We start from the raw sequence: 14,061 nt of genomic DNA, 5'->3' as shown, positions 1-14,061 counted from the left end.
TTTTTTTGAGAAGGAGTTTTATTCCTGTTGCCCAGGCTGGAGTGCAATGGCACAGTCTTGCCTCATTGCAACCTCTACCTCCCAGAGAACCCTTTTATTCTAACTCATCAAATACACCAGTGTTTCTTATCAGAAGAACCACTTTTTAAGTTGAATCACATCAGCCTCCATCACCCTCACTTCCCATTACACCATTTGGAATACAATACTTTCTGAGTCTAGGTATGACGTCACAGGAAGCTGAGTGTCAAAGCAAGCATCTATGTGGATATTAGCACAGACAGGTTTTCCCATTTATCTGGCAGCTGAATATTCTGCTCACCACAGGACATCATGCTGCTTTTCAAACCCACTGTCAGGACCCTTGTTCATAACAATCGCCAAATCTCGTCATTACTTGGCCATAGCCTCCAGAATAATTACTAAACCTGCATTCAATTTCCTTGCCTTTTCTTTCTACCAATTCTGTGATCCCTGTAAACATCCCAAAGCAGCACTGATTGGGGTCACTGCAGGCTAATGTAGTTTCTTCAATTAATTTTGTAACTGCGAGTACACAAGAAACCATCTCATAATATGAGATGTTTTGTAAGAACGTTTCTCAGAGCCGTTCTGAGAGAGACAAAGATCTTGCCTTTTTTTTGGGCACACAGGAGGCATTTCGGCATTTCTTTCTTCTCTCACTTCCATCTCTTAGGTGTTTGTTGAATAAACTGTGGTTCATTCACCCAGGAGAATATCACATAGCCTTGGATGGTGAAAACTAACTCTGAATATAGTGGCATAAAAAGACGGAAGTATTTGGGAGCTATGATTCTACTCATTGTCTGCACTCTTAGGCGGCCACAGTGCTGCCGTCCAGAGCACAGCCTGGACCCCTCCCAAGGGCACATCCTGCCTCTACCATATGCTAACGACGACCTGGGCAAGTCATGCAAGCTTTCTGTGCCTTGGTTTCCTGATTTGTAAAATGCAGATAACAATATCTACATCAGAGGACGGTTGCAAAGATTAAGTAAGTTACTATACTTAAAGTACTTAGGATATCTGACACGTAATAAGCACTACCTAAATATCACGTCTCTATTACTATTACCACATACAGATACTCCCTGTCTTCCTCCTCTCCTCTCTCCCTCCTCCTTCGCTCTCTCCCTTTCTCTCTCAAAACACAGCAATATGTTAATAGTGATATTTAGGCTAACTGTGATAAGGGTGGAGGGAGGGAAATTTTATGTTCAAACTCAGCATTTTTTAACAATAAACATATAATATTTTGTCATTACAGAGGAAATAAAAATGTACTGACTCCACAATGGCTAAACGGGAACATAAGAACTTACAATTTTAAACCAATCAATGATAATATCAGGAATATCAGGTGTGATTAAGGACATTTAAAGGCCCATACTTACATACTGTTTTCTGTAAGCCTCACATTAAAGGAAGAGTGGGTCAATCTGAGAATACATCACATCTTCCCAAGAGCAGCCTCTTACAGGCATTACAAGAAGCGCCACACCTTCATGATACGCGCCAGGCCCCAGAGCAAAGGAAGAAGGAATCTCCAGTGTCTCTTTATTTGCCCTAGGGATCCTGGGACCAATGTCAGAGCAGAAAAACCCAGGTCAATCAGGTCCTGGGACCGAGTGGCCCATCCTGATCAAAGCCCAGAGTCGGGCTCAAGATATGAAAGCTACAGATACCCCAGGTGCCATGAAAATGTCAGAGAAAATCGCAGCCCCTCCAGGCTTCCCCTGAAACCATTTTCTCCCAACAATAATTCAGTTATTATTAAAGTTATAGACCTTATTCCAGGCCCCATGCAGGATACAAAGAATTCAGCAATGAGAGGCAGTCCATTCCCTGATGATACTCAAAGGCCTGGTGGGGAACCAGAGACAACATGTGATAAACTCAGCTACAAAAGCATAGTAGAGAGGTAAACGCTGTGAGGGGAGTCAGGGAGGGCCTCCTGGAGGAGGTGACATTTGTGCCAGGTTTTGATATAGGAGGAAGGGGAAGAGGAGCTGTGCTCTATCCTTGGGGATCAGAAAGTGAAAAAGCACAACAGTGTGACCTGAAGGGTTTGTGGTTGAAACAAGAGATACCAACTACGACTATATTTTTAAAAATAGGAAGTTTCTGGAAGAATATTGAGAAGCTCATAGTGAACAGAAAGCAGAAGGATCAGTCCTGAAAAATGAGCAGAAAAAAAGGCAGTTCTGGGAGACCAACAAGCAGGAAGTCCAGCAGCCTCACAGCGTAAACACCATGGCCAGACACCCACCCTACTACTGCACGCCCCAGTGCCCCAGCCTCTGGCTGCTGGCCCATCCTTCCTAGATGAAAAGTCCTGGGTAGCACGGTCCCCCCACCGCCTCCAGCATCCATCCAGTTACACCTAAGCTGACAGGAAACACTGAGCAGCTGGTACCTTCCCCTCTCAGTAAGCTACACAATCCACAATCCACCGAGAGTTCACACAATGAGAGATTTCCCACATCAGGAAACAGGGTTGAAGACTGGACTCCCAAAACAGTAACCCAAAGGCTGCTCTCCTGTGATTACACAAAAGAGGAAATGAAAGAGAAAAGAGAGGGGGGACGCAGCTCGAGATACATGCTAGGCTTGCATCATGAGTAAGTTCAATTACTAATAAGAGCAATTTATCTAACAAACATTTGCTGCTACCTACTAAGCCCCAGCACTGTGGTTACAAATATAATACAATGTTGTCTCTGCCTACAAGAACCGAAGCTAGCTCTATACGTGGCCAGTGAACAGCCTCGCAGTTCATCCAGTAAACACCAGGGAGCCCATACAGCCTTTTACAGCCAACGTCCACCTTGATGGACCAGTGCTTGGACCACTCTATTTGACAGTATTTCCAACACGATTCTTGCTAAAGCCCAGGAGTACCTAAGCTAAGAACTAGAACAAGGCACAACCAGGGGACCAGCACCAGTGCCTGGCTTGTGTTTAGTGCTTTAGAATTTGCAAAGCATGGGCAAATGTCCAGGATGGCCATCACCATGTGGATGATATTCTTTCCCCAGATGTCAACGATAATACACAACCATTCTGTTTGGGGTACATAAGGGTATACAGAAATGCATACATATGAAAACAAATTTGATAATTCCTGTTGGAGATGAGCCCAGAGATGTATATAGAAGAACTCTCACCGCAATGTGATTTAGTAGTAACTGGAAGGAACTTAAATATGCAACAATACAGAGTGGTGAAATAAATTGTGCAACAGTCACTGCAGCAGGAAACTACGGAACCTTTAGAAAACATAGTTTTAAGGAGTATGTAATGACATGGGAAAATGCTTAAAAAAAAATAGCATTAAATAGCAAAATAGATATTTCTGCAAGTGTGTGTGAACATATGACTTTCATTTCATTCTTTATAGCTATCTCTATTGTGCATTTTCTCTACAATGAATACATATTATTTTTGCCATCAAAAATCATGACTGCAAGTAGAAAAAAAATTTAAGGTGCTTGGTCAATGACAGTACCACGTCTGCAATATATACTTCTCTACCCTGGACTTCAGGTCTGACTCCTCAGCCACATTAAACTCACATGACCTTGGACCAGTGGCTTCACTTCTCTGAGACTCTGTTTTCTCAAAAATAAAGAAGTGACAGTATCTCTGAACTCATGGAATGGTGGCACATTCGATGAAATGTTGTACTGGATAATGCCTAAGCCACTTCTTGGTTAGAGTGGACGAGTAGTAAATGCCAGCTCCCTTAGAAGAAAACAAAGCTTCTAAAACTTACAGTGCTCATGTGGAAAAGGTGGCCTGGGTGGGTGATGGGTCAGGGTACTGATGTGTGTTGACGTGGTTTTAGTTTCCTAGAACTGCTATTAAAAATCACCACGAGCTAGGTGGCTCAAGACAACAGAAACCTATTGTCTCGCAGTTCTGGAAGCTAGAAGTCCAAACTCTGGGTGTGGGCAGGGCTATGTTGTCTCCAAAGGCTCTAGGGAAGAACCTGTCCTTGCCTTGCCTCACTTCTAGTGTCTGTTAACAATCCTCAGCATTCTTTGCTTGACGGCCGCATTGCTCCAATCTCCACTGCCATCTGTGAGTGGCCTCCTTCCCTATGTGTGTATGCATCTTTGCCTCCACCAGTCGTATTGGGCTAGAACCCAGTATGACCAGCATGACTTCATCTTAATTTGATAACATCTATAAAGACTTTATTCTCAAATAAGGTCACATTTACAGGTATCAGGCGTTAGGACTTCAACTTATCTTTTTAGGGGACACCATTCAACCCGTAACAGACCCCAACCCTCCTCCCTCTAGAAATATCAACAGTTAGAGCAAGGCAGGAACCCACAGGCAAAGGCCCTGTGGTGGAAAGGAACAGGCCTGGACCACCCTGGAGACAGTGCTGCTTCCACGACATGCTAGTTGGTTGAAATATTTGTGTGTGCGCATGTGTGTGTGCACGCACATGTGTGTCGCCTGTGTGTGTGTTCCCCCAACTCCTGCTCCTTCCAATCAAGAAACTAAGTTTTTTGTATTTTTCTGCTCTGGAAATGTGTGTAGGAAAAACAGAAGAAGCTGCTTGAAATCAAGGCTTCCTTCCTTCCTCTTTTGCTTTTTCCTAACTTTTAACTTACTTAAGAGAGAATGCTGGGATCTGGAAGGACTGAGCCAAGAAGAATGTGCTTTTGAAGGCTAAGATGTTAAGGAGAGAGGTTCTCCCATTTCACGAAGGCAGCAGGTATGGGTCTACTTGTGCCACACTGCTCCGTGGCAGTATCTGAGAAGGGGCAGGCCCCAGGAGGGATGCTGGGCGGTGCACCTGGGCTGGTTGGGCTGTGACAAGGACTCCCAGCCTGAGAAGCCGCAGCAGATCACTAGACCTGAAGGGAATGCAGCAGCAGGCTTCCCAGAGGACATCACAATGGTCTGCTTAAACCCCAGGGTACTCACAGAACCCTAGGGAACGGGGAGCTTCAGTAGTGCCTAAAATAGAGTCTCAGCACCATGGGGACTGAGGGTCAGATTCAGGTTTACGTCAAGAAGAGAAAAAAGTGAGCATTTATGTACCTGATTTTGCAGGCGGAGATTCAACCCTGATCCATACCTAATGCTTTAAAGAATGTCCTACAAGTATTCAAAGGAAACAGAAGCCAGCCACCCAAACCCCACTACCTCTGGCTTCAGCTGGTTTAGAAGGACACCTCCAGCACTCACAACCTCCTTCAGCCCCCAGGATACCCTCCTGCTGGGCCCTGAGCTGTAATTCAGGGCTGCACGTCAGGGCTGCCTGTGGGAACCTATGCCAAAGATAGGGAAGGCAGGGCTAGGAACTGGTGGTAGCTGCAGTTAGTCCCCTGGGCAGGAGAGACACCTAGAAAGAGTTTGTATGTGCAGTAACCCCTGCTCCTCTGTGACAGCCTCAGTAAAGACGAGGTGGGCAAAACCAGGTCTGAAGCCTGGAACACTAGCCCAAGAGCCTCTCCCATAGAGAGAGATTAGGAAAAGCATATATTTACGTTGGTACAAACACAGTTGCGGTTTTCACCATTACTTACAATGGCAGTTAATAGTGGTTATGTGTAACACTCAATTCACAGAGCTGGGCTGTAGGAAATGTCTAAGCCCTCAATGCAGCAATGCATCCTGGTCTTGAAAAGCCTCTCTGCCGGGCACAGTGGCTCACGCCTGTAATCCTAGCACTTTGGGAGGCCAAGGTGGGTAGATCACCTGAGGTCAGGAGTTCAAGACCAGCCTGGCCATCACGGTGAAACCCCATCTTAAAAAAAAAGAAAGAAAAGCCTCTCTGGCCTGTCGGGACCCACAGCAGAACACCTGCTGAGCAGCTGGCTTTTGTAAAGCAGCATCAGTGAGCCTGAAGAAGGGGCAAGATCTCAGGTGGACAAGTTTCCAGCCCCAGAGACCGCAAGAATCAGAAAACGTTTAGAAAAACCAACACTGACTAACTCCTGCTCTCGCAAACAGTTCATACTCATGCAGACATCCTCCATTTAACTCTCACACTGGTCCCCAAGATAAAGATGTGGAAACTGAGGCAGAAGAATTGAGACCGAGGTCACTCAGCCACTGCATAACATTGGAATATACTGATCTGCAAACATGTCTATGGCAAGGACTGTGAAAGCAAAGAACGGGATGTTATGAGTGAGAACAAGAAGGAAGTCTGTCCTTAGACAGATGGATAAGGGAAGATTGCCTCAAGGAGTCCTGTGAGCCGAGATCTAAAGAAATCAGCAAAACACCGGATATGGTGGCTCATGCCTGCAATTCCAGCACTTTGGGAGGCAGAGGCAGAAGGATTACCTGAGGCCAGGAGTTCAAGACCAGCCTGGACAACATGGCAAAACTCTGTCTCCAATAAAAATACAAAAATTAGCCAGGTGTGGTAGCGTGCACCTGTAGTCTCAGCTACTTAGGAGTCCAAGGCATGAAAATCACTTGAACCTGAGAGATGGAGGCTGCAGTGAGCTGAGATCGCACCACAACACTCCAGCCTGGGTGACAGAGCAAGACTCTGTCAAAGAAAAGAAAAGAAGAGAGGGGAGGGGAGGGGAAGGGAAAGGGAAAGGGAAAGGAAAAGAAGAAAGGAGAAGAGAGAAAAGAGAAAGAGAGAAAAGAAAAGGCAAGGGAAGGCAAGAAAGAGAGAGAAAAAGAAGCTGGCAAAGTGAAGAACTGGGGAAACAAATTCTGGTGAGAGGGAACAAGGAACAGCATGTGCAAAGGACCAGTGCTGAGAAAGAATCTGACACATCCGAGGAACCAAAACAGACCGGGTATGTCTGAAGCATTCTGAGAGAGGAGACGATAAGAAGCCTGAAGAAGGCACTGGATCATGCAGGATCTTACAGGCATGGCAAGGAGTTCAGATTTTATCTTATGTGCCAGGGGAGGCCATCAGAGGAATTAAGTCCCAAAATGACAAGGACTGACTTACCCAGACCAAGCTCAGCACAGAGCTCGTCACACAAAAGGGACAAGCAAAAGGCTGTGGAACATCTGAATAAATAGATTCAAACTTGATTTTCAAGACGAGGAGAACTGCTGGCTTTATAGAAAGAAGAGCAAGATTTCAGCTTTTGCCGGTGAGAAGAACAAACAGTTTTGCCTAATCCAAATTCGCTTTCATGCCGCTCTGCCTAAGCAGCACACAGAGACGCTGGAATCCACAGGCGCATCATGACAGAATAATTTCACTGATTATTATCAAATGCCTCTATTTTAAAAAGCCCAGAAGATTGTATTAGCATGATCCAATATTTATGAAACGACACTCTGCCATAATGAGGGGCTGAGAAAATTAAGATCAGAAGCAAAAGCCATGTCTCTGGGGAGAGAAAGTAGCATGAGCAAAAAGACACACTTATACTCAGCTTCTTGGAACTTGGTTTTCTGATCTGTAAAATGGGAGGGATAGTAGCAAAGAGGAAAATATGTGATCAGTTAGTGCAGGACCCAAAGGCCTTTAATAATGTTTTCTCATTCATTCCCGTGCTAATAAAAACACCTAAAAAAGATGATTTGGCCATTCACATATCCATCCAACAAATTGCTAATTTAGTACATAGGATGTCTGATGTCCTGTGTCAGGCACTGAAGATAAAGTTGTGAACAAGGTTCTCATGGTCCCCATTCACATGGAACTTCTCATCTGGGAGTAAAACATGCATTGGATGAACAACACCTGCTGTGATGCGTTTTACTAAGGAAAAGTGCAAGGTGCAATGGGTACCATTACGAAGAGAGCTGACCCAGATGGAGATAGGAAGAGGAAGTGCAAGGCAACAGGAAGGGGAAAGGCTCCATGGAGGATGCCAATCTCATGTGCACTCCTGAGGCAGGAACATTCTGGCAATTGGCAGAAGCCAGCGTAAAGTGAGCACAGTGGGAAGTGGAGCATGATGAACTTGGAAGGTTTAGGGAGGATCAGCCCTCAGAGCCTTGGAGGCCACAGCAGGGCTTTGGTCTTTTCTGGAGCAATGGGAAGTCTCAGAAAGGCACGGGACAGAAGCTGGGCAGAGACAAGGAAGAAAAGAGGTAACATGAACATGCTTATGTTCTAGATTAATCTCTTTGACATCTGTTTGGAAAATGGATAAACGTCAAAAGAGTTAAGTCAAAGGAGCCTGTTAGAAAGTGTTCACTTACCCAGGAAACAGACAACGCCTGTGTTCACCAGGGCAGTGGTGGCAGAGATGGAGAGGCTTTGGCAGACCCAAGGTATACTTAGGAAGTAAAATGGCAAAACAAAGTGATTGATTGGAAAAGTGGGTAAGAGATTGAAAAGAGAGAAACATGGCCCCGGGTTTCTGAATCAGTTCCAGTGGAGTGAAATGAGCTTCTGGAGACAAGGAAAGCAGAAAGTGAATAGACAGGGAAGGGGAAATGGGTATATCAAGAGGTCAGTTTTGGAGATGTTGAGCTTGGACAGCCTACAACATGCTACAGGGCTTCAGGTGGACTAAAGATGAGCAGAAAGAGCATATGTAAACACACACACACACACACACCCCTACACACACATATGCACATGCCCCCATACACACACACCATACACATGCGTACACACCTCCCATACACCCCACATACACATACATCACCCCATACACACAGATCCCCATACACATGCATACACATACACACCCATACACATGCATACACATCTCCCATACACACACACACACACACACACACACACACACTCCTCCATACACAGACCCCCCATACACATACATACACACACACCCCCCATACACATGCACACACCCTCTTACACATGCATACACACCCTCCGTACACACACATACACCCTCATAGATCCCCATACACACACACACATCCTCCATACACATACATGCATACATGCACATGCACACACACATACACATATACACACACACCCTCACACACACACACACACACACCCATACACAAACATACCATCCCTACAACCTGTATGCACACACACATACACCCCCATACACTCCCATATACATAAACACCCATACACATGCACACGCACCCTCCATACACACACAGTCATACACACACGTACACCCCCTTATGCCCCCATACACTCCCCCATATACTCCCACACAAACACCCATACACATGCACACACACCCTCCATACACACACACTCACATACATGTACACACCCCCTTTATGCCCATACGCACACACACATACACCCCATATACACACACACCCACAGAGGCGGTATCTGAGGCCATGGAGTGGGTGAGGCCATCCATGGGAAGAACACCGAGTAAGCCTGAAGAACCCTTAACACTCCTGACAACAGAGACTGAGGAACAGAACCTGGGGATTTGGTGAAAACCAAGACACGTGTGGGTTAGCGCCAGGCAGCCCTTGGTCAGGGAGACCTGTAGAAAGTGGCCTCCCTTCTCCAACAAGCAATTGTCCTTACAATGTAGCCGGGATATGTGATTATTCAGAGAAGTGAGCTTCACTTTTTCAGAGCCACTACTCTTCCTGTCTGATATCACCAGGTAACCCTCTTCAAGGTGCACCTTACACAGGTATACCCCACATGTAGAGTCTGTGTGTTCTCCCAGAGTAGACCTCCTTCAGGTACTTCCCTTGAAATACGTCAGGTGTATCTCACAGGCCAGTCCCATGCAGGTATCCATCAAGAATTTACACTAGGCCTTCAGCCCCACTGGCTAAGGATGAAAGCTTGGCATTTAGAATGTCAGGATGTTAACCTTATAATATATAATAATAATAATACATAATAATATATAATAATATAACCTCATAATCATCTATGAAAGTCTCCCTATATATATAAATTATATAATACATATACTATAATGTATAATAATAGAACCTTATAATAATCTGACTGTGGAAGTCTCCCTAAATATATATATATGTAAATAATATATGTACATAATGTACACATATGTAATATATGTAAATAATGTATGTAAATATATAACGTTAATATGAAATGTTTACATAGAAATATATAATAATATATAACAAAAATATAATTAATATAACCTTATAATAATCTGACTGTAGAAGCTTCCCTGAATCTATAAAACCTATGTCTATGTGACCTGGAAGAAAGAAGGGACCTCAAATTCTTCAGAACCTCTTTCCTTCCCTGATATGCCACAGTCATCAGGCTCCCAAGCAAAACCCAGCAATACCCTACCTGTAGCTATAGCTTAGAATCTCAAAGCTAAAAGAAATGCTAAATCTAGGTGACATGTGACTCGTACCAAATCCTGAAGAATTCACTCAGCCTTGGTTTGAACACCTCTGAGTATAGGGAACTCACTGCCTACAGAGCTATCGATTGCCATCTCAGAGAGCTCTATTTGTAAGTAAGTTCTTCCCCCAGAATTCATGGTAAAAACTAGCCATCCCCATTACAGCCCCAAAAAGAATGGATCACATACCTGTGGGCACTGCCTGGTCCAGCATTGGTTTCTCCCATGTGTTAATCTGCTCCCAGGTGAACCCATTGGTCCCTAGAGCCACGCTATAACCACAGTTGCTGTAGTGCTCATCAAAGGAACAGCCACCTGCAGACAAAAGAGATATGGGTAAATACATTCCTGTGTCTGAGGCTTGGTTCGTTACCCTGTCTCATTGGCTCTTCATTTACAGCTTTGAATTTTAAACTTTGGAGAAGATTTTCTTTTATGAAAAAAAAAAAAAAAGACGAGCAAATTGGATTTTTATATTTGCTTTGGTGCTCTCAGGAAAGGCACTGGCATCTGCAGGCCCCCCTATTTTAAAAAGTTAATAAGGCTAGTTACACTGATTTTAATCTTCCTTCCTGAGAAAGTAAACAGCAGCATCTCATTCTAAGTAGGAAAAATGAATGCTGGGGCATGCCTCTGTAATTGCTTTGTGCAGCACGGGAGATGCTGTGAGGCAGAAGAAGGAGCACTCACTTCTGAGTGTGGCAAAACTAGACAGCCATCACCTTCACAAGGCTGTGTGAGCTCAGGCCAGAGGCTTCATACCTGGGTGCCTCGGTTTCCTCACCTGTGAATACGGAGGAAACTGTCCAATCTTACAGAAATGCCATGAGGATTAAATGGAATAACATATGAAAAGTAACTGCCACAGAATACTTTCTCAATGCCCACCTGTTTCTCTGCAAAAAGCAGTCTGAAAAAACAATTTTTCATGGGGTGAGAAACGAATTGGTAAGAAATTAGACAATCATGCACCTGGAAGATAATAAAGTCAATGTTGATCATGTTTCAAGCTTCTCCCTTTAACTTTAAAGGTCAAGCCATCCACCATTTGAGAATAAGTTACATTCATTTGCTGCTGACAAGGATTCACTGAGCATATGCTCTGGGCTGTAAGTCCCATCAAGGTGACATTGGGAGAGAGGTGGGGTGTACAACAGAGGCTCCAACTAGGAAACACTGGTCCGTCCAGAGAAATAGAAGCCCATTATATTCTGGAGGAGAAAGAAGAAGCAGAGGAGAAGTGAAAAGGGCTTTGAAGGTTGGGAGCATCTCCAGGGGCGGAGGGCAGGAGGAATGGCATTCTGGGTTGAGCCCACAGGGTACACAAATGCAGGGAGGCAGAACTGGGTCTGAGTTCTACAGCAGCCTTCTGGCTGGTCTCCCACACCTGTTTCACACTCCAGTCCATCTTTTCCAATGCCCCTTTCTTGTCTCCTTAATGTTTAGAGGTTGCATCACATCACCCTCCTCCTCCTCCTTTAAACGTTCATAGGTTTCCCACCCCACAGGGAACCAATGTCTGCTACAGATTAAATGTTTGAATGCCCCCAAAATCCATGCTCAAGTTTTAACCCCCAAAGTGATGGTATTAGGAAGCATGGCCTTTGGGAGGTAATTAGGTCATGAGGGCAGAGTCCTCATGATTGGGGCTGGGATTGGGATTAGTGCCCTCATAAAGAGACCCCAAAGAGCTATCTCACCCCTTCCACCATGTGAGGACACAAGGAGAATCCAGATGACATGTGACTCATACCAAATCCTGAAGAATTCACTCAGCCGTGGTGTGAACACCTCATGTGCCATAAAAGAAGCAGAAGCTGGGCCCTCACCAGATGCTGAATCTGCCAATGCCTCGATCTTATACTTCCTAGTCCCCAAGACTGTGAGAAATAAATTTCTGCTGTTTATAAGCCACTCAGTCACGGTATTTTATTATAGCAGCCTAAGCGAACTAAGAAAACAGCAAAACATGGCTTTCTTCAATGTACGTAAATCATGCCACACTAGCCTGGCCCACCTCTACAGATTCATTAACATCAGACTATTGTCTCCATCAGCTGCAAAGAACCAAATTCTTTCTCTGCACCCCAGAACTGAGATTTCCTCTGGATAGTGGTGGTGGACATCCTGTTGACAGACTTGATATAGAATATGGTCCAGACACCATGGAAAAACACCTGTGACATCAAAGCTTTTTCCACTTTCCTTTCTTGTCGTATATGAACACCCGGAAGAGCTGGCCTTTATCAACTGCTGTGGTCCAAATGTGTGTGTTTCTCTGAAATTCATATGTTGAAGTCTAATCCCCAATATAATAGTATTAAGAGATGGAGCCTTTGGGAGATGCTCCCAAAGGATTCTGAGGACTCTGCTCTCATGAATGAGATCACGCCCTTATAAAAGATGCCTTAGCAGATTCTGCCATGTGAGGACGCACAGAGGGTGCCATCTATGAGTAATGGACCCTCATCAGGCATCAAATCTGCTATCACCTTGATCTTGGACTTGCCAGCCTTCAGAACTATGAGCAATCAATTTCTATTTTTTAAGTAACCCAGTCTGAGTCATTTTGTTATAGCAGAACAAATGGACTAAGACCACTCAAGCACCCCACTGAGTATCTCTACTCCATGGAGGAGAGCCACCCAGAGAGTTGTCTGACCAGGAATATCAGCATTCAACTTTTCAGGAGCAAAATATAAACTTTTCTTGTCATATGCCAATGAGATCTTAAGGTTTAATTGTTAGCACTGTAGAGCTTTCTACAACCTGACTAATATATGAAGTATGTCACATACCTTAACACAGTGATCTAAAGAAAGATAGAAGCAGCATATTCTCCCAAGCATTTGCTGTGTCAGGGAATATATTAGACACTGATTATATGCACTATCTTATTAGCTTTCATGTCATCCTCGTGAACCACACGAGGCACATTTTATCTCAACTTCAAATCTAAGGCAATTGATGCACGGAGGGGATAAACGACCTGCTAAGGCAATATGGAAGGAAAGACGGTGTTGGAACCAACACTAAATCCATGGGAACCTAGCTGTAGAGCCCATGCCCATCGTAACAGACCAGAGAGAGAATTATTCCCCCAGGAACAAGGTCTTTCACTTATAAGGTAATGTGAAGGGACCAGGAAGATAAAGAACTTCCAAGGTGGTTGGGTCTCTCCATTCAAATCCACTTTTTCACTCATTCTAGAAACACTCAACAAACTTTTTTAATGGACTCTGGGCATGGAACAGACTGCTACATATAATCCTTACCCTCAAAAGTTTGCAGAACAAAGTGAAAGATAAGCACGCGCTTTCCTGTTGTGGCCTGCGTGGTGTCGGCTCGTGGGTCTCAGAGACCTGAAAATTAAGAGCATTTTTACGCCCCAGGGGCCTCTCGTGGCGGCTCTGCGGCCATCACCATGCCACAGAACGAATATATTGAATTACATCGCAAACGCTATGGATACCGTTTGGATTACCATGAGAAAAAGAGAAAGAAGGAAAGTCGAGAGGCTCATGAACGTTCAAAGAAGGCAAAGAAAATGATTGGTCTGAAAGCTAAGCTTTACCATAAACAACGCCACGCTGAGAAAATACAAATGAAAAAGACTATCAAGATGCATGAAAAGAGAAACACCAAACAAAAGAATGATGAGAAGACTCCACAAGGAGCAGTACCAGCCTATCTGCTGGACAGAGAAGGACAATCTCGAGCTAAAGTACTTTCCAATATGATTAAACAGAAACGAAAAGAGAAGGCGGGAAAATGGGAAGTCCCTCTG

At 44.5% G+C, this 14,061-nt stretch overlaps 2 protein-coding genes across 14 annotated transcripts in view; one reads left to right on the top strand and one right to left on the bottom strand.

The window, feature by feature from the left end:
• The window catches only part of PTPRT (protein tyrosine phosphatase receptor type T), a 1,128,992-nt gene that overhangs the window by 810,256 nt on the left and 304,675 nt on the right, over positions 1 to 14,061 (bottom strand). For all 13 annotated transcript variants that reach the window (XM_037743358.1, XM_037743363.1, XM_017542238.2 and 10 more), the window contains exon 2: positions 10,464 to 10,589. In XM_037743358.1, coding sequence (XP_037599286.1) covers positions 10,464 to 10,589 — 126 coding nt within the window. The remainder of the gene's footprint in view (positions 1 to 10,463; positions 10,590 to 14,061) is intronic.
• On the top strand, positions 13,571 to 14,055 carry LOC108313733 (ribosome biogenesis protein NSA2 homolog; the record flags this gene model as incomplete). The annotated part of the gene is made up of 1 exon (XM_037743364.1): positions 13,571 to 14,055. A coding segment is annotated over exon 1 (357 nt), but the record flags the coding sequence as incomplete, so codon positions are not given.

The sequence above is a fragment of the Cebus imitator genome, unplaced genomic scaffold (assembly GCF_001604975.1).
Source record: "Cebus imitator isolate Cc_AM_T3 unplaced genomic scaffold, Cebus_imitator-1.0 Scaffold141, whole genome shotgun sequence".
NCBI classification, from domain to species: domain Eukaryota; kingdom Metazoa; phylum Chordata; class Mammalia; order Primates; family Cebidae; genus Cebus; species Cebus imitator.
This window is presented reverse-complemented; position numbering and strand designations above follow the sequence as displayed.